Source organism: Alligator mississippiensis, chromosome 4 (assembly GCF_030867095.1).
Source record: "Alligator mississippiensis isolate rAllMis1 chromosome 4, rAllMis1, whole genome shotgun sequence".
In the NCBI taxonomy this organism is placed as follows: domain Eukaryota; kingdom Metazoa; phylum Chordata; order Crocodylia; family Alligatoridae; genus Alligator; species Alligator mississippiensis.
Window position 1 is genome coordinate 5,628,993 of NC_081827.1, and position 19,886 is coordinate 5,648,878.

Sequence of the window (19,886 nt, forward strand, 5' to 3'; positions counted from 1 at the left end):
ACGAATTCAAGAAAACCTGCAGCCAAGCTGTGTGCCACTACCCCTCTAGTTGCACAAGACACTTTCACTCATTTGCACTTCCTCCAAAAACAGCCCCCAGCTCAAAACACACCCAGCCACTGCCTTTGGCTGCAAAACTCAATCCCTTGGGTAGCAGAAGACAGGAGCAGGGATCAGCAGAGATGATCACACAAGGAGGCTTTTTATGTGCCTCTGGAATGTCCAGAGTGGCTGGTCCTAGCCCAGCTCCCTCCTATTCACCTACTGCAAACGAGACCTGGTGTTGCAGAATAAGGCAAGAGAGGATGCTGAGGTCAGGCCTGCACGGGGATGACAAATGCTGCTGCAATGCCGTCTGACCAGGCGGCACGTTCTCAGGCATCAATCAAGGAGCAGCTGCTCAGGTCAGGGCTTTTCCAACAGGGCAGGGGCAAAGTCGGGGGAACTGGAACAGCTGGGGATGGCAGGACTTGGCTGCCAGATCTAAGGACTTGTCAGCGCAAGGTTGCACTAGAAGCCACCCCAGGGCAGGAGCAGTATTTAAGACGTCCCTAAGTCAATCCCCATTTCTCAGTGCATGCCTTGCTCTGCTGAAAATGAGGGGACTCGTGGTACTGGCAGCCCTCCTGGCAGCTGCCCTTGGCACCGAGGTCTTTGTCGGGTAGGTAGCTGGGAGGGAGCTTAATCAGTTGGGATCTCTGTTTCAGCAGCTCGGCCAGTCGATGGAGCAAAGGAGTTACAAAAAGGACGGTGTCAGGTCCCAGACTTGCAATTCCTCCCAGTCCAGCGGCAGCTGGGAGAGTTTTTCTGCCTTGCACAGGCATTGCTTTGCTGGTCACCCGTGGAGAGGGCGAGAGGGATGGGAATGGGATGGCCAGGGGAGCAACTGCAGTGTCCTAGTGGGGCCGCAAGAAGCAGTGCTGGGTGGGCAGGGTGAAGAGGGGTGGGTTCGGGGGAGAAAAGTTTGTTTAAAGAGTGGACTGAATTATGGGGGCAGCTCTCGCAAAGAGCTCCTTCCATCGCTGCAGCTGCCCAGGGGAGCTCTGCAAGGAGGGATTCTCCAGGGGATTTCCATGCGTAGAGCCGTTTTGCTTGGCAGACCCCTGCCCAGGTTGCTCAGAGCCTGGGCTGCTTGCAGCCGGCAGCCACAAGGCTGCAAGTGGTTGCATCGGGGTCTGGAGCCCCAGCCTGGCTCGTTGCTGGCAGCAGGTGCACGTGCACCTTGGGGCGGACAGCGGGGAAGGGGCCTGGGCCATGCTACCACAACAAGGATCGGGCCCATCGTGACTCCCCACTGTCTGCCCCTGGCACGCCAACATCTTCCACGTTGAGGTTGCAGGGTTTTGGGCACTTGGGCCACAAACGTTGCTGACCTCTGGTCTGGATGGACCATCCGCAGGCTGAAGCCAGGGCTTCTCCTGCTGCCCGCACCGAGCTTGGCTGGTCCCACGCTTCTGCCCTTGCTCCCTGCCTTCAGTGCAGCCAGATCCACACACCCTCCTCAGGCCAGGCTCCTGCGAGCACTGAGCACAGCCAGCACCCTGGGTTTAATCCTACCTAAGGTCAGATAACACTCCTCAAACCTTCCTTCTCCAGGTGGGTAACCAAAGCAGGGCTCTTCCTTCAGAGAAACCAAAGAAGAGCAGTGCTGAAGTCCATCTCTCCACTAGAGCTGGGAGCTTCATAGAGTCATAGACAATGAGGGTGGGAAGGGACCTCAGGTCACATCTAGTCCGACCCCCTGCTCCAAGCAGGACCAGCCCGAACTATCTCATCCCAGCCAAGGCTTTGTCTAGCCGGGTCTTCAAAACCTCCAAGGATGGAGACTCCACAACTTCTCTGGGGAGCCCATTTGAATGCTTTACTAAGAAAAGTTGGGGTACTCGATGTACCCACCTCCCCCTTGAAATCTCCCCCATGATCTCAGTCGGTTAGACATGGGCACCATCCTTCAGCGGAGGTTTCACATCCCTTCCAAAACCTTTTTCACAATGAGCTATGCTAGGTCTGGGCATCTTGGGTTGCACCTTGCTGTGTGAGTAGGTAACCCTTGCCTGTGCAAAGGAGAAAACAGCACAAACCTTTGTATATCTTGAGTAGATGCTGGGCAACAACCCCCAGCTGATGTCTCTCCAATGCCTGTGGTCTTATTGCCACTGAGGTCTGACTGCCAGGACTTGTTCCTCCCCGAGGCAAGGACGGGATTGTCTTCTCTGTCCGTACCAGATTGATTAATGGACAGCCTCAGGTCTCAGGGCTGAGAAGCAAGAGACCTAGCAAGCAATTCAGTTAGTGAGACACAGAGCACTTCCTTTCATCTCTATGCTTCACCTTCCCCACATGCAAGGGAGAAAATGGCACCTGCCTACATGTGTCAAGAGATGCGACATCTCTCCAAGCAGCCCTTGGATCTGGGAGCTGAGAGTTCGCCCTACTGCTAGACCTCGCAGAGATGCCCGGTCGCATCTCAGCCGGGTGGGTGCCACGACTAGGAGCAAGCAAAATGATTTCAATCAACAGCAAATTCACCACAACTGGAGGTTTGGGGAGATGGAAACTAATTGGCAAAATCAGGTCAAACCCAGCAAATAGTTTCAGCAGGAGAAAAAAAAAAGGACACAAAAATAGCTTTGGTGTTTCCCAAATGGATGGTTCTCCTCTGGGAAATGCCCATGTGTTTCACTGTGAAGTTTCCCAAACGGGACCTTTGGGACTTTGTATTTGGGTGCAGCATTTTCAGCTGAAAAAATGAGCAAAAATGTTAAGAGAAAAAGAATTTTTTTTTTAATTGAAAAAAGGCACCTGAAAGTGTAACTGAAGCTTTGGTTTGGGGAGCAATGCAATGAGGCAGGGATTGGATCGTCTTCTCTGTCTGCATCCGGACGAGTGGACAGCCCAGTCCAGAGGCTGGGCCCCAGGGATGAGAAGGGCCTTGAAATAAAAGTTGGGAAGGAAGGAGGGTGCCCTTTTTGATCAAAACCATCTGTAAATATCTGCTTCAGTTTGAGTTGAGCAACATTTTTCTCCCGATTTTTCAGACAGAAAATTGGGAGACTGACTAAAAACAGCTCGGCTCCAGCTCTGCCCCCAAGTGCTGTGCACCCTTCCTTTCCCCCCTGCCATCTTGCCTCCCCACGGCCGGCGTGTCCTCCATAATGTCTCTCCCTCTCTGCAGACACCAGGTGCTCCGCATCTCCATGGCCAATGAGGCACAGGTCGAGAAGATGAGGGAGCTGGAGACGATGGACCACCTACAGGTAACGAGCAGGAAAGGATGGGGAAAGGCCTTGGTGGATATGTGCAATAAATTTAGCCCTGGGAAATATCTCCAGATTAGCCACCCAGACGGCATCAACTGCACCATGGGAACTGACCTGGTTGGTTTCCATGGGCAGGATCTCCAAGCTGGCACCCTGGCAAGCTGATCTCGTCCCCTCCCATGTAGCCCCTGGCCTCTCCACACCCCTCCTGCTTCCTCACTGGGGTGGGAGATGCAGTGAGGAACGCCCCGCGATGCCCACCCAGAGGTTTGCTGAAGGGTGGCAATCGCCGACCCCTTGCTATTGACTCCTAGAAGTCGAACGTTGCCAGGCAAAGCACACAAATCATGAGACATCACTTGAGAGAAGCTGTCAATGACGTCGTCAGCCAATTTATCCAGCATCACGCGTAGCAAACTGATACCAGCTGCTCCACAGACATGCGGGTGCTTGGAAAACATCCTCAGTGGTGGTCCCCCCAAATCACTACTTGGTGCAACAAAACCACTAGACGGACAACATGGCACAGCCCATCTGCAAAAACCCAGGGGCACCTGTGCCACTCATTTAGGTACCGAAGTCTTAAAGGCACAACATGCCCCAAGGTTAGCAGTTTTCTCATGCAGCCCAGGCCTGAGTCTATTCCCCCTCCGATCCATGCCACACCACTGACTGCGACAGACTATCCTGTCTTCTCCTGCGTATTTGAGCCCAAGCCCCCTGGCATCTCACACTGCATCCTTCTGCCAAGGCTTCTCTGCAGCTTGAAAGGGAGCACAGCAGGGCTATAACACATTTACCAGTTGAAGGTGGGCTCTGAGCCACCCATGATACAGTGAGGATGCAAAGACAGCATAGAGAGCTAGCCTCACATTGCCATAGTCCTCCAGTGCCTTCCCACAATTCCTGGACACTTCATTTTACACTATGAGTGTGCCTCAGGTCCATAGGTTCAGTGAAAAGTCGGATAAGACTCATGGACCTCTGAAAGAGCTTTAGAAGCTGTGTGTGGTCTGAAAGCAAATGGAAGATTTATCCACTATAGGTGCGTATACACGTGCACTTTAATGCGCAGTAACCTATTCTACTACACATTAAAGTAGCACATAAAAAACCATGCTAATATGCTAATGCACAGTAAAATAGGTTACTTGGCATTTAGCATCACCTAAAAAGCATGAACTTGTCCTACTTTGCATGAGTGCAGCCTAACGTGTGTTTATTTATTACCTCATATTGGAGGTAGTAAATTTAATGTGCATTAGGAAAAGTGCATTAATGCACATGTAGGCACGCCGATAGTTTGAGTTTTGCCTTGAGTCTATGGGTAAAACTCAGGGCACAAGAAGCGGTTGTACCTTTAGGCTAGAGGTGGGGGTTGACCCAGGCCCACACACCAGCCATGCCTAGAGTCTGGAGGCTTTTAAAGTCAGAGTTGGTCCTTTAGAAAGAGAAACTGGAATCCAAAATAGGGGTTGGCTCCTCCTTCTGATCAAACCTGAACTAAAGACCTGCAGATCACACAGCACTGGTCACAGTCCATGCTTCTCTCAAAGGGCTCAGTCACCATCCATCAGTAAGTAACTTCCTTCACCCCCAGACCCTTGTCAAACCATATGGAGGGGTAACGTGCCCCGATACTATGTGTGATGGTGCAGCTGAAGTGCCTCGAACCTCTCTCCCCAACCTGTACTGGTGGTTGTGCTCGGGATTTTCTAACCCTGCTGGGGGTGGTTGTCTTGTTTTTCCCTTCCTCAGCTGGATTTCTGGGTAAGCCCATCACACCCAGAAAGACCTGTGGATGTACGAGTCCCTTTTACCAGCCTCCAAGCCGTCAAAGTCTTCTTGGAACAAAACAACATCCAGTATTTCATCCTGATAAAGGACCTACAGGTCAGTGCCAGAGCTGCAGAAATGGTCCCAAGAGCAGGGTGGATCCTGGTATCACAGAGACTGATGACATTTCTTGTGGACCTTTGGGGTATTTATTTCATTGCTGGACTCTCAGTCACACTTGGGCAGTGGCAGCGGGCTGGAGGAGGCATTCATGGTCTGTCTTCTCACATGTTGCTGCTACAGAGAAGGGGTGCACAAGTGTGTAACCGAGAGCAGAATTTGACCCATAGCTTTGAGGCCCAGACGGTGAATCAAAAAGCAGATTGCATAGCAAGTTAGTCTTCTCAAGAGCCAGATTCAGCAAAGCCTAACTAAAGTTTTGCCAGCAAAATGAAAAGCTAATGCCACTGAGTCTCTGCTCACAGGAAGAGCTGATCAGACTCTGAGAGCAAAGATTTCTTGGAAAAGAACCAAGCAAGGATCTGGACCAATAATATTAATTGATAGTAAAAGCTCAGCCATTTATGAGGGGCAATAATGAATGCAAGTTTGTAGAGTCATAGAAAACAGGGCTGGAAGGGACCTCAGAAGACCACTTCTAGGCCAAGCCGCCGCACAAGGCAGGATCCAGCGTGCAGACTGTAGTTGCTGACCCCTGGTTTATCTTGTCCTTCAAAAATGTCAGGAACAACCCTCACACACGGGTCCCGGGCACAATGCCCCAAACCTCACAAACTCCCTTAACCTTGCCCCAGGTAAAAGCAGGAGGCTGAGGGCTCTGCCAACGTCCTGCCCCTGCAAGAACAGGAAGAAGTTTGTTGAAACATGCTCAAGAGATCCAAGAAAGACCATGCCCCCCGCTATAGAGGAAGGCGACAACACCCACAGTCCATGCTGATCTAACCGTGGGGTCAAATTCCTTCCTGATCCCAAATATGAAGGACATGTTCTCCTTTGTCCTTGTATGGCTGGTCCTTCCTAACTGATGTCCCTCCCGTTGTCCCTTCCAGCGGCTGGTGGATGATGAGAAGGCCCAGATGGTTCGTCAACGTTCCCGAGCCCTTTCCGTGGAGACTTTTAACTACGCCACTTACCACACCCTGAACGAGGTAACAGCCGGCCACACTCCCCCATGGACATACAACCTAGGAAGGCTGTCTTGGTAGGATGAGTTGAGATAATGAAATTAGACTTCACCATGGAGTTAGTCAACAGGCCCTCTGTGCTCAGGACCTCCAGGCACCTCCAAGCTATGGGGTAAATACTTCATGTTATAGGAAAGATGTCCCTTGGAATGGCTCTCTGCTCTATGGTGATACTGGGACACTTTGAGGAGAGACCTCAATTTTTAACAGGGGATTCAATCCATCCTCTGGCTCCTTATCCATAACTCGTGGCAAGTTTTATGCCAGCGATTCTCAACTACGGCGCTGTGGCACCATGGGGTGCCTTGAGATCCTAGCAAGGGCACTGTGGGGTACCATACTATGTTAGCACTTTTAGGTGTGCAAATTTGACTCGCAAGATTAACCCAGAGATTTCAAATAGGAAGCCAGAGTGTTAAAAACATTCAGACTACAGCCAGTCATTCTGAGTTCTCTGCAATAGAAGAATTGATCTATTGTTTTCCTATAATAAAAAATGGAGTAAAAATGAAGAGCTGCCACTTTCCAAGGAGTGTCCTGAGTCTACCGAGGGGTGCCTTGGGTCTAAAAAGGTTGAGAACCACTGATCTCTACAGAAGAAATATCTCCTGGCCCCATTGCATGTTTTGGAGGTTACAGGGATTGGTTATAGCACAGCAGCTGAGCTACAGAAGTGTGAAGGTTTCCATTCAAGGCTCCATCACGTAATTTGGTTGTAAAGGACCCCTCAGAGGCACGGCACATGGCTCGTAGTTGAAGTGCAGGAACAGGAAGGAAAGGAACAGATATTCCCTCCACAGCTCCCCAGACAAGTAGCACATCAGGGACCAGAGAGCACCGGGTTGGAAGTGGTGAGCTTGCCTGGTAGGTAATAAACCCAGAGGTTACCTGAAGAAGAGGCTGCTCAGGAACTTCACAGGTTTGTCCCAGCCTGCTCCTACTCTGTGCATTAGCCCTAATCTCGCTGTTCTCTTTATGCACCAGATCTACGACTTCATGGACTTGCTGGTAGCCGAGAGGCCAAACCTGGTCAGCAAAATAGAGATTGGTTACTCATCGGAGGGCCTCCCACTCAATGTCTTGAAGGTAAAGCCACAAGAGACGCACTTGGGGGTGGATTTGGATCTCACTGATTTGCACCAGGAGGCTCTATTACCCTCCATACAGTCATTCCTGACCATCACTCAGGTGCAAGGTGTGAGCACACAGGGTCAATGTGCACGTCTCCATCTTCAGCATAACCCTGCTGACACCTTGGGCATAAAGAGAAGGCAGCCTGGGTGGATCTAGGATTTTGACAAGGGGTGGGGTGGAGATGGCATGGGGTGCCATCACATAACACAACACATTTTTATCAATTTACAGAGAAACTAGAATATTTGCTTATATGCTAAGGGCCTGGGGCAGTATTATTTAAGATTGAGGCAAAACCAAATATAATTTTATTGGAATGTGCATCCATTTGCTATACCATATATTATGCATAAAAAACCCCCAACTAGACAAGAAATAATCAAAAGACGCTGTTTCATTAGTCCTGCAGCCATTAGAATTAAATGGACATCTCTTTTTCAGATTCATAAAACAAAATCTAGCCTTCTGGAGCACCTCGTCAGTGCAACCAATGCTTCACTAACAGTTATTTCCACACCTGAGTTCATGTTTCTAGCTAGAGTTAAAAACTGTTTGCAGGGCTGTGAAGTAGAAGTTACATTACCACGGGCAGCTAACAGATTAGCAGACTTGCAGAAGAAAGGCTAGCTTGATTAGCAGAAAATCAAGACCATTAAAAAGGAGAGGGGGCTGTTCACACTCATGGACTGAAAAGTTGAGAAGGAATCAGGTAGATTATCATGAGCCATGAAGTCAGTTGACTCTGGCACTGCTGCCTGGACAGATATGTTGCTATCAATCCCAGGTTTTTAACGTTAAATGAACCAGGAATCAAAATGGGGGGCAGGAGGTGTAAAGGGGACGATGCAGCTGGAAGGCAGACCCCTTCATAAAGGTATTGAGAAGACAGCACTGAACTTTGATAACCACTGGACAGGGCTGGTTAACAGGCAACATCTGCTTCCCAAATACCCCTGCAAAGCACATTTACCCAACTTGGTTTCTGCCTCTTCCCAGCTGTTCTTTACCACCAAATATTGCAATTATTCTCAATGCCCTCTGTCAAGTTGTGGGGGACAGAGTGTACTTCATGATGGACCCGTCTACTATGCTGTACGGGAATGAGTCCATACGCAGGTGGAAGAGCTGTGTTGTTCACCAGCGAGCTGGTGAGAAAGTGATATTTTCCTTTGAAAAAATGTAGACCGAAGGAAACATTTTCTTTTGAATTTTTATAGTTTTTGTTAAAACAAAAATATTTGGACAAAACAAGTTTGCTTTTGAAAATTTCCTTCTGGTTGACAAAGTCTTATACTGTTGTTGGAAAAGCCCCTTTCAACACCAGTTTTCCCGTCACCTGTACGACTTGGTCATTCCAGCTGACTCAGTGCTAAGCCGATGCCCCAGCCAGATGTTAGAGGGCAGAGGGCTGCTGGAAAGGCCACGTTTTGGAGAAAAAAAACTAAGGAGAAAAAAGCTAAAGTCTAGATGAGAAGTGGTGAAATTTTCCAGGCAAAAATGATTGCCAGGCAAAAAAAAAAAAAAAAAAATTCCAGGCAAAAATGATGTAAAATTCAGATTCAGGCCAACCAAAGCACGAGACAACTTCACATCCATGTTGGCAAACTGTTCTGTTAAAAATGTCAGGAAAAAGTTCTGAACGTGTCCAAATTTTATTTTAACTTGTTAAAAAACAAAAATACTGCAGCATTTGCTGCAACATGGCATTGCATTTTGAAAGGCGCTTCTATTCTATTACAATTTTTTAAAAAGTGAAAAACAAAGGAAAGGAATCAGAACCTGTGGGAGAGGTGATATCTTTTATTAGGCCAACTGGATGTTTTCATTAAAGAAAGTTTTTTGCAAAAATCTAGTTGGTCTAATAATGCAAGATATCACCTCGAGCACGGGTTGCGATTCCTTTTGCCTCCAGACCAATACAGGTACAACCTGGATACCAAAACCAAAAGAAAACATTTCATTTCAGTTTAGAGCAAACATTTCACCTGAGTCAAAACAAGGTTATTTCTTGATTGACTGATTTCTTTTAAAGAATTTCATTTTGGCTTGCCTCAGAAACAACTCACTCCCCCTGATTTTTGTGGTGCAACCAGCAAACTGGGACGTGTGGCATTTGCACAGCTCTATTCCTGACTACCTGTGATCATGAAAGATCACACAAGATAATTTTGCAAAAGTAGGCTTGTCAACTCTGATCCAGGAGCCAAAACCTAACTGGGGTCCATCCAAATCCCCCACCACATTCATTTCCATTAATGCCTACGATCCAGTAGTGTTGTCATATTCCAATCAAGAGGCAGGTGTTTTTCAGCAGTGAGTGAAGAGCTAAGCAACGTATCTGTAAAGCACCATAAGGTCTAGTCATTATGGTTGATGGGGCCTATATAAGGGAAAATAGATCTTCTGTATTTTCTCAGATGCAACATGCTACTGAATATTTTATGCAGCTTGTTTTTGAAAGGCAGAATGAAGGGAAAAAAAGGGTTTTTCAGAGGTAGGGCTGGAGTTAGGACAGAGATCACTCATGCTTCTTGACACCCTAGCTGTTGCTGGAGACTGGTCTTCACGGGTGGATCTATGATTTTGAAAAGAGCTAAAGAGTCTCCAAGGCTGTGAAATAGAAGGAGATAAACCAGGAGCTGCTAGCAGACAGCAAAATTACCCTTAGCTAGGTTAGCTTGATTAGTGGAACATCAAGACCATTAAAAAAGGATTGCTGATCATTAATACCTCTGGAGTGAAGAGCAATAAGCCATTAAGTCACATGACTCCCTTGGGTGCTTGAATAGCAATGCAACAGCTGCTGTACTGCGAAGCAGAAATCAAAGGAAGAAATGTCTATTCTGGGCAGAAAATCAACTTCCTTGCTTAATATGCACATCCTAATTTGGGGTAGCTGACTTTGGAGGGGAAAGATGCATGTTATGTGTGAAAAATACAGCACGTGAAGTGAGTTCCTTGACACAGTGGCATTTAAAAAAAAAGGGAGGGTGGGGAAGGGACATCTGAGGCATGGAAATGGCTGGGGTTGTCTAGGTACTGCAACAAGAGAGCCCAGCAGCATTCAGCTCTGGGCCAGGAAACGACGGAGGAGCAGAAACTAACTCCTGTGCATTTGTCCTTTCCCACGTAGTTCAGCACGGGAGGACCCAACCGCCCAGCGATTTGGATTGACACCGGCATCCACTCTCGGGAATGGGTCACTCAGGCCACCGGAGTCTGGTTTGCAAAGAAGGTACCATCCCCGCATCCCTAGAAATGAAGAAAGAGGGTTTTGCTTGCAAGGCTGGGATGCCTTTGGCTTGGTGGGGATTAACACACTCACCCAGTTAAGGGTTGGTGAGGTCAACTGAATAAGATTTGGCCCTGAAAGAGGCAGGAATGGAGGGCTGGCATAAGGGGCTACCGTAAGCACCCTGCTCTAATGAAACAGCCATGACAAACTTCATGGCTTCAAGGGTTGCAGTCATCAAGGGATAATGGGCCTCAGCTGCTATAAAAGACATAATCAATGGAACGAGGTCGAGTTACTCCAGCCGAGGGCTTGGCTCTGCATGTGCAGCGAGGCACAGCACTCACATCATTAACGCACTTATGCCTGAGGGTGTCTTGGCCTTGTTCAGATCATCAGTGATTATGGCAAAGATGAATCTCTGACCGCCATTCTGGATAAAATGGACATCTTCCTGGAAATCATCACCAACCCCGATGGCTTCGTTTTCACCCACACCCAGGTATTCCCCCCCACCCCTCCCTTTCCTCCCCCCAGGCTTTGCTGGGTATTATGATAATGTCAAGATCTCTAATTCGGGACTTTGGCGAAGCAAATTCATGGGTGGGAAGTGGATGTGGAGTAAGAAGAGGGTTTCCTGAAACTCCCTGAGTGCTCTCAAGGGCCGTTTATTGATATCATGTTGTTCTAGGTCTAATCTGTACTACTGCTATTACTACGTATATGTGGACATTTACTGTCCGAATTAAAATTGGCTCCAGTGCAAATGAACTAATCCTCATTGAATGAAGATTAAAGTTAACGCAGACAAGGGCAGTCCAAATTAGGCCATTTAAACTGTATTAATTAACATGTATATACGGTGTTGCTTTAGGAAAAACAGTCCTTAGAAACTCAGATAAGCATTGCAAATATCAATCCCTGCAAGGGAAACTCAGTTGGGTTTTTGCAACACAACAGAGCCTATCAGGCACAAAGTAACACCTTTATAAAGTCAAAAGTGCCAACAACACCTCACCATTATTGGGTCAATGGCACCCATTATGGCTTCTGGAGCAGCACTTTAGATAGCTGTCAGTAGGATTACAACTATGTAGCAGTGCTTAAACAGGCTTATTATCACCTCCTAAGTACACATAAACTCACACACAGAGGATGCAAATGGAGTCCGTTAAGGGGCTCGCAAATGTATTGCCTATGTACAGCCAGCATCCCTTGTTGTGATGGTCAATGATAGTCTATTAACCCTTAATCTGATAGGAATTTGGTTGGAACGGTGTGATGTGAATCATTTAACATGGTTTAGAAAACAGTAAGCACGTCTACAAATGGTCAAGGCTCCCGATCCTCCACCACCTTATTCCTATGGAAGAAGGGGTACTTTATGCGGTTGGCCATGATCGCAGCTGGGGGGAGGCAGCATGAAATCTAGCAGAAGCTCAAGAGCTCGTCTTATTCTTGACATGGAAGAACTTGCTGCGTGGCACCAAAATAGATGTAATGGGAACTAGCTGGCTCAGGAAATCGATCTGTAATTGCCAGGAGCTTGTGAACTGGGCTAACATGGCAAATGCACCTGAAAACGGGTAAGGTCTTGACATATCCTGGTTGTGCGGACCTTGTTTTCCTCATTGGCGCTATCTGATATTGGGAGTATGGACATTTGGAAATGCCAACTAAGATCAGGGTCCCAGGGGGCTGGGTGCTATTTGGACACAGAGAGGTGACATATAGCCTAAAGAGTTTGCAGAAAGACAAGACAGGCAACACACGGATGGTTGCGGGCAGCGGGGAAATGGAGGGGAAACAACTTACCCAGCTTTTCCCAGCTGATCAGTGGCAGAGCCGGGAACAGAGCCCACATCTCTTGCGTTCTGGTCCACTGTTTTATCCTCGGCACTGCTCTTCTCTCTCGGCTTTACATTATACTCCTGCAAAAATAAGAGCAGAATGAGGCCCCTCTATGTCTAGACAACAGGCTTTGAACCTTTCTGCCCTACCGGTACTGCACAATCAACTAGCCCTGGAAGGAGGTGCTGTTAGCCAGGGGGGAAAGTAGCACAAAAGACTGGTAGAGATGAGGACTGGGGGGGCCCACTGACAAAGGACTCCACTAAGACCACTTTATGCTTCCAGAACCGCATGTGGCGGAAGACCCGATCCATCAATGCTGGATCTTCCTGCAGAGGTGTGGACCCCAACAGGAACTGGGATGCAGGATTTGGAGGTAAGATTTGCCTCCTCAAGGGAATTCAAGTGGATGCTCTTGGGATGAAGTGCCAAGCCAAGGGTTTAACCACATTTGGCTTTATCTTGAGGTCCCACTGGCTAGGAGTGCAACAGAGGCAGTGCTTTTTGGCCCTTGGAAATAAAGGAGTTTCTTGTCTTGCTTTGGAGTCAGCTCTTCCCACCTCTGGCCAGCATGGCGGGATCTGTTCTCCTTATCCACTCTGGGCCATGGCAGATAGTGCCTTTAAGGAAGCTCCTGGGTAAAAAGCAAATGGGAAAGTGGGGGATGCTTGGGGCATGGCCAGGGAATTTTTTCCCCAAGCAAAAAGGCCTAGAAAACACTAGTGGGACCTAAACCATGTCCAGTCCCTGGTATAGTCCAACCTAGTACCCAACTAGCCTCACGGGAGGGATGGGACACATGAACTACCCAGTGAAAGGACAGTCTTGGGGCAGTTTGATAAAAGAGGAGGAAAAAGAAAAATCGGTCTTAGATAAAATCTGAGAAGAATGGGGCCCAGTAGTATCTCCAAAGCCCCTGCCATGGTTGCTAGATATAACGTGCTGCTTCAGGGGAACAACGATGGGCAACAGTGCAGCCCAGGCCCGTGGATAGATCCAGCAGGCCTACGGGCTTAAGACCTGCCTTAAATCCCAGAGGTATTGAAAGCCAACAGTGCTCTAGGTACATGGCTAGCTCCCTCTTCTGGGTGTCCATGTGTCTGACCCCAGTGGGTGCAAAGAAGTGGTGTCCAATCAACCCGGTCGGTAGACTAGTGATTCTCGAGCAGTGTACTATGGCACCCTGGGGTGCCTGGAGATCCTTTCAAGGGTGCTGTGGAAGGGGGAGACAGATGGAATGAGACACATTGTGAGCACTGCTAGGCGTGCAAACACAATTCACAAGATCAACACAGAGATTTCAAATAGGAATCCACAGTGTTCAAAATACTCTGAGTCGATGGGGTCTTTTTTTTGCAACAGAAAAATTGCCCTACTCTTCTTCCATAGTCAAAAATGCAAATGAAAACAGAGTTGGCAAACTCCAAGGGGTGCCTCGAGTCTAACAAGATTGAGAACCGCGGCTGCAGGGTCTGCAGTAGCTTTCCCCCATGAGCGCCAGGTGCATTGGGTGTGCTGCGTACCACATCCCTCGCTGCTGCTCCTTGCGGCCCCAGGCAAGCTCTCTGGGCCTGGACAATTTGTTTCTCTCTCAGCTTCTGTGCACAATCTTTGTTGTATGACCTTGTGGCTATATCCTGGGTAGGGGAGTGCAGCCAGACCCAGTCCTGGAAGAAAGGACATTGATTTTTAAGTTTCATTTAAACAGGATTCATGTTCATGGAAGAGGGCATAGAGACACCTTCTTCCAGTGGCTGGTCCAATACAGCATTGCATTCTCCCCAGAGTTAGCAGTAACCTCTTTTTAGTGTCCTTTCAGCGCTTCTCACTCAGACAGGCGTCCTTGCACCATAGAAGCCACTCACAGGAACAGTCTGTGGATATATCCCTTTACACCCACCCTACATAGCAGCTTACAAATTGCCTTCTAGCATCACCTCTCTGTTGAGTCTGGGCAATGTCCCAAGGGACATAAAGGGGCTGGATTGGCAGCCCCAGACAGTGACCCCCCTCCACATCTGTCAGAGCAGAGATGGCCAGGTGATCAGGTCCATTTCTGTCACTACAGTTTCCTGCAGAAACTCTCTCTCAGTGGGAGAAGAGAGTTCAGATGCCACAACCCACCTGATCCTTGGCCTTTCTGTTTTGCCAGAGAGGGAGGCCTGTTCCCAAGTTATGGGAACAGCTAGGAGAAGGCCCCATATTCATGTCCCATACCAAGCAGTAGGTAGATGGGAAGAGAGTTCGTTTCAAGTAGCTCAGTCCTAGAGATGGAAAACTCTCCACTGCTGCTAAACCTTTGAGCCACCCAGTCATGCTCTCTTTGAAGAATAAAGTCATCATTCTCACGCTGCGTGCTTTTGAAGCAAAAATATTATTTCCTCCTCTGCAGGGCTTGGATCCAGTAGGAACCCCTGCTCCGAGACTTACCATGGCCCCCACGCCAACTCAGAGCCTGAGGTGAAAGCCATCGTGGACTTTGTGAAGCAGCATGGAAACATCAAAGCCTTCATCTCCATCCACAGCTACTCTCAGCTCCTCTTGTATCCTTATGGCTACACCAAAACCCCAGTTCCTAACCAAAAGGAATTGGTAAGACAGACGACCCACTTTGGAGACTCTTAAACATGGGGTTTTGTGTTTCTAAGGGGGACCCGAGTGGTGTTTAGTCTCCTGGGGTCACTCACTAACCAGACTGATCCCAAACCCCTTTACCTCGTTTATAGATATTTTCTCCTTCTCTAGACCCACATCCCCTTTTCTGTTTATATACGCACAGCCAGCTACTTGGGGGTCAAAGGCCTCTTTGCCCTCACTCATCAGGTACCACTGCACCTGCTGCAGCAGATTTTGGAGTGGCTCTGGGAATATAATGAACCAGTTACAAAAATCTAGGGCAACTGGTTGAAGATACAAATGACCCAGCCAGAGTGGTGAGGGGAAAGGCTCAACTAACAGGATTGCACTGAAGGAAGAGACAAGGAAACAGGGGACCAGCACCACATCCCATCTGCAGAATACAAATGGGGGTCGGACTCGATGATCTATTGAGGTCTCTTCCGACCCTAACATCTATGAATACAGCTTTAGCATCCTGGTATTTCATGTCATCAGTGTTGTCTTCTAATGGCTCAATTGCAGAAAGCATAATAGCCTTACTACTGTTGCAGCAAACAGATATCCTCCTTTATTCCAGCGAGCAGATCCAACTATCTTGGATAGCTCTTGGAGTCGCGGTTTTGGTTTCCACCAAGTCTCTCTCAGACCTGTCTGCTGGAGTCTAGCCCATGCATCTATTATAGCTCTCTCTACCTGGAAAGGTAGAAGAGATGTTTAGGTGCTCAGTATTGGTCAGAAAAGAGTGAACCCTCTGTTCCAACACCCTACTTACTCTGCCTCAGTTTCTGCTGTCTTTTCATCAGCCTTTTCTTTGAAATCAAATTCCTTTATTACATTTTTTAGGATGGGGGGGGGGAATAAAAAGAACGGCATAGACCAGAGGCTTTTAAAACTTGTGCATATGCATCAGATAGGCTGTAGGTGCCAACGGGTGTTCAGTCCAGTTCAACTGCTGCAGAGTCGATCAACAGGGAACAATAATGTGTCTTCTGTGCTGAGCAAAAAGAGCCGTGCTCCAGGCACCGGGACTGAAGGGCAGTGTAGGCAAAGCCCTATGGGATAGTGTAGCATGTATCAGAGTCAGGTTGCAGGACAAAGGGAAGCTAGGGAGGTCTCCAATTCTGCTGCGGGAAAGGTCTCGAGATGGGGAATAGAGCATGGGAAGGGAAGGTCCATAAAGCTGTAGGGAAGGAGTCCTGCAGGGCACTCTAATCCGTCATATATCTTCACAGCCCTTTGAGTCTTCATCCTTAGTCTCCCTCCCACCTCACCCAAGCAAAAGTGGAGAAGCTGTAAGAACCTCTTCCCCAGCCCTGGGCTCCTGCTCCAGTCCACATCCTCTCCATCCATTAGCTTCGCCAAGCTCATTGTCCTCCCCTTTCTCTTTCATTCCAGGACAGCATTGCTACAGCTGCAGTCACCGCCCTGTCTTCCCTGTATGGGACCAGCTACAGATACGGCAGCATCATCACCACCATCTGTAAGTTACTGGGGACAACGAAGGTCCCTCCAGCTATTATGGGGGAGAGCACAACCACTCTGGAGTGAGTTACAGTCGCCACACAAGTCTGTAGGCCAAAGATGACAGTGCTCCTGGGGCGGGGATATCAGCAATCACGCAAGACATTATAAAGTGCAGGGACGTCCCATCAAATACCTGACCGTGGCTTTGGATCAACTATGAATTCTGCCTATAATGAATCAATCCTGACCGCCACGCTGAACCTCCTCTTTGCTACTGGAAACTACTGTATGTTCTTGCATATAACATCCCATAATATAGTATGCAGCTTGTTTTAAAAAAGCAGAAGGAAGTAGGGGGGAAATTTTTTCCCCCCCCAGAGTTTTGGCTGTCCAGAGCAGGACACTGCCGAACTAAAGCCAAAACCCTCACACGAAGGCTGGTCTCCATGGGTGGATCTAGGATTTTGAAGAGAACTAAAGAAAGAGCTTCCAGGGTTGCAAAACAGGAGGAAAGAGAGAGAAAGAGAGACCAGGAGCAGTTAACAAACAGCAAAGTTGTCCTAAGAAAGGTTAGCTTGATTAGTAGAACATCAAGACCATTAAAAAGGAGAGCACCTTCTACATTTAATAGATGTACCCCAATATTGGGAGGCTGATTTTGTGGGAAAAGGGTGCATGTGTAGGTGAGGAAATGCAGTGCTTGGGTTGTAGTCAGCACTGAATGCTAATGCACTGCAAGTATATTCAAGGATAATCATTCAGTCACCATAATTTGGCTCAGGAAGAAGCACAGCAAGCACAGACTGCACCTGGCCTTCCACTGAGGGCACAAGCTGAGGTTGCAAAATAAGGCAACCCGGCCTTCATAAACCATCTGGCTAATGGTGCTGCCGGCGTGAGATCTACTTGCTCTCTCAGATACTGCAGCAAGCACTCTTATAACACGTTATGACCACAAAAGAAATTTTCAAGGCAAGAGAGGTCGCTTTGGTCATCAGCTCTGGCCTCCTGTGTAAAAGCAGCCGGGGCATTTCACACAGTGACTCTTGCATTAAAGGTCATAACTGATGATTATAGCAGAACCTACCCTTTAGAAGGGCACAGCCAATGTCTCCAGTATTTTAATCATTATCTTTAATCCACCAATTAAATTTGAGGCCTGATTTCTCCATTCCTCTGCACTTAAGAGCGGGTTTGCTGGAGACAGCTACATGCTTTGCAAGTGAGAAAGGTAAAATCTAACTTCCAGCCCTACTTTCCTATGCTCCTATGAGCTTCCTCTGGAAAAGTGGCATAGTTCCTTAAAATCGATGTGATATATTTTATTAGACTAACTGAGCAGCTATAAAAAAGTTCTTAGCAAGCTTCTGGGTGCAGTCAACCTTCATCACTTTGCCTTTCTATGTCCTTAGACCCACATGGGCACAACAAAAAACCTAGCATAGTTCATTAAGTTACCCGAGGCAAACATCCTAACGTTTTCAGGAGTTTGCACTTTGGGTATTTGGGTCAGCAGCCAAGTTTGAATTCATGCTCCATAGTTTGTTCATTGGATGTGGTGTCAATGAGGAGACTCTTTGTATTGTTTTATTCATTTGCTGTAAGACAGTGTCTCTTAGCAAGGATATTGTTGCATGTAATATTGCTCAGAACTGGCCCTTTCGCTCTACACTTCTGGTAAGTACCAGCAAACAGGATACATTCAGGATGAGTAGTCACTTGCTTCTGTTTGGATGGTGTTTCCTGAATTTAGATCAAGCCAGCGGTGGAACCATTGACTGGACTTACAACCAGGGCATTAAGTACTCCTTCACATTTGAGCTGCGGGACGCTGGCCGCTATGGGTTCATGCTCCCTGCCAACCAGATCATCCCCACTGCTCAGGAGACATGGAAGGCGCTGATGGTCATCATGGAGCATGCGCGGGACCATCCTTATTAGAACGAAACAGACTCAGAACTTGCTGACTTCTCTAGAAACACCCAGAGAAAAATGCTAGAGGTTTGCTGGAGAAAAATGCAATAAATATATACAAATGAAGGAAGAAGAGTATGGTCTCTCACCACCCCTTCCCCAATACAAAGATCGCTAACTTTACGAGGTTCTGCCTCTCAGTCACTCCCTACACGTCATCCTCTAAACTAGGGTTGGCCAAACGGCAGCACGACTGCCACGGACAGCCTCTGGCATACGACAGATCAGGGAAGGGAGGCAGCACAACAACAGATAGATCAGGAAGCAAAAAGCAGAGCAGGAGATTGGGCAGAAGGGGATCAGAGCACCACCCAGGGAGGTGTAGGACTCATTTGTGGCATGCCTGCCAAAAAGGTCACCCCCTAACTCTCCAACTTTCAAAGCAGAGGGTCACTATTTGTTGCAGTCATCAGTGCAAATACAGGTCATTATAGAGAGTTGCATCCGCTGTGGTTTTAACCATGTAGGCCTCGGCACAAAGATGGCAGGTTCTTGAAAGAAAGCAGGTCTTAAGAATTGCCAACACTAGATTTATTTCCATCTGTTCTGTGGGTTTTTATGGCACAGCCATGCTACCTTCTTCCCACATCCTTCCCACTTACCTTTGGAGGAAGTCTACCCTCTGTTTTACCTCTTGGGCCGAACTCCTTGAAGAAGAGATCAGTGTCTTAAGTAGCATTGTTGTACTGCAATAGGGCTGTCAGAGTCCACGAAGGCTGTGAAGGGAAGAGGAAGAATTCTGCTCGTGGCTAGGCCATTTCTGCCTTTTTACTGGGGATAGGACATAAGTGTCATAGTTTCATAGTGCTTAGGGTCGGAAGGGACTTAAACAGATCATCAGGTCCGACCCCCTGCCCTGGGCAGGAACGGGTGCCACGGCCATAACACCCCAGCCAAATATCTGTCCAGCCTCCTCTTGAAGGAGCACCACCTCCCTTGGGGGCCCATTCCCCTACCTGTAAAGTAATGTCTCCTGATGTCCAGCCTGAACCTGCTCTCTAACAATTTGTGGCTGTTATTCCTAGTAGCCCTGGGTGGTGTCTGGGGGAACAGAGCCTCCTCCAATTCCCGCTGTATCCTGTCCCTCCCTTCTGGCATGCCCACCTCGCCTCAGATCTTGGTGTCGTCAGCGAATTTGAACAGGGTGCTTTTCACCCCCTCGTCCAAGTCGCTAATAAAAAAATTGACCAGTGTGGGCCCGAGGACCGAGCCCTGGAGGACTCCACTGCCCACCTCCCTCCAGGTCAAATATGACCCGTCCACCACCACTCTCTGGGTGCGGCCCTCCAGCCAATTTGCGACCCATCTGACCATAGGCATCAATGCTACCGTCTCCTAGCTTTTTAATGAGAATGGAGTGGAAGACAGTTT

At 48.2% G+C, this 19,886-nt stretch overlaps 1 protein-coding gene and 1 long non-coding RNA gene across 2 annotated transcripts; one reads left to right on the forward strand and one right to left on the reverse strand.

The window, feature by feature from the left end:
• Positions 1 to 596: 596 nt before the first annotated feature.
• On the forward strand, positions 597 to 18,482 carry LOC102563103 (carboxypeptidase A1). Its single transcript, XM_006265131.3, has 11 exons — positions 597 to 661; positions 3,176 to 3,257; positions 5,019 to 5,153; positions 6,107 to 6,205; positions 7,226 to 7,327; positions 10,509 to 10,610; positions 10,999 to 11,109; positions 12,744 to 12,834; positions 14,851 to 15,050; positions 16,473 to 16,557; positions 18,295 to 18,482. Exons 1-11 carry the CDS (start codon positions 597 to 599, stop codon positions 18,480 to 18,482), a joined length of 1,260 nt encoding a protein of 419 aa, XP_006265193.1.
• On the reverse strand, positions 7,724 to 17,054 carry LOC109283190 (uncharacterized). The gene is made up of 3 exons (XR_002090283.2): positions 13,982 to 17,054; positions 12,423 to 12,538; positions 7,724 to 10,627 (listed from the first exon to the last, which is right to left on the reverse strand). It is a non-coding gene; the product is annotated as an uncharacterized LOC109283190 (long non-coding RNA).
• Positions 18,483 to 19,886: the final 1,404 nt, after the last annotated feature.

Bases quoted from the DNA above. Each gene is read 5' to 3' on its own strand.
- LOC102563103 (XM_006265131.3), top strand. From the start codon at position 597: ATGAGGGGACTCGTGGTACTGGCAGCCCTCCTGGCAGCTGCCCTTGGC. The intron at 6,206-7,225 runs GTAACAGCCGGC...TTTATGCACCAG, and splicing joins CTTACCACACCCTGAACGAG to ATCTACGACTTCATGGACTT. The intron at 11,110-12,743 runs GTATTCCCCCCC...TTATGCTTCCAG, and splicing joins TCGTTTTCACCCACACCCAG to AACCGCATGTGGCGGAAGAC.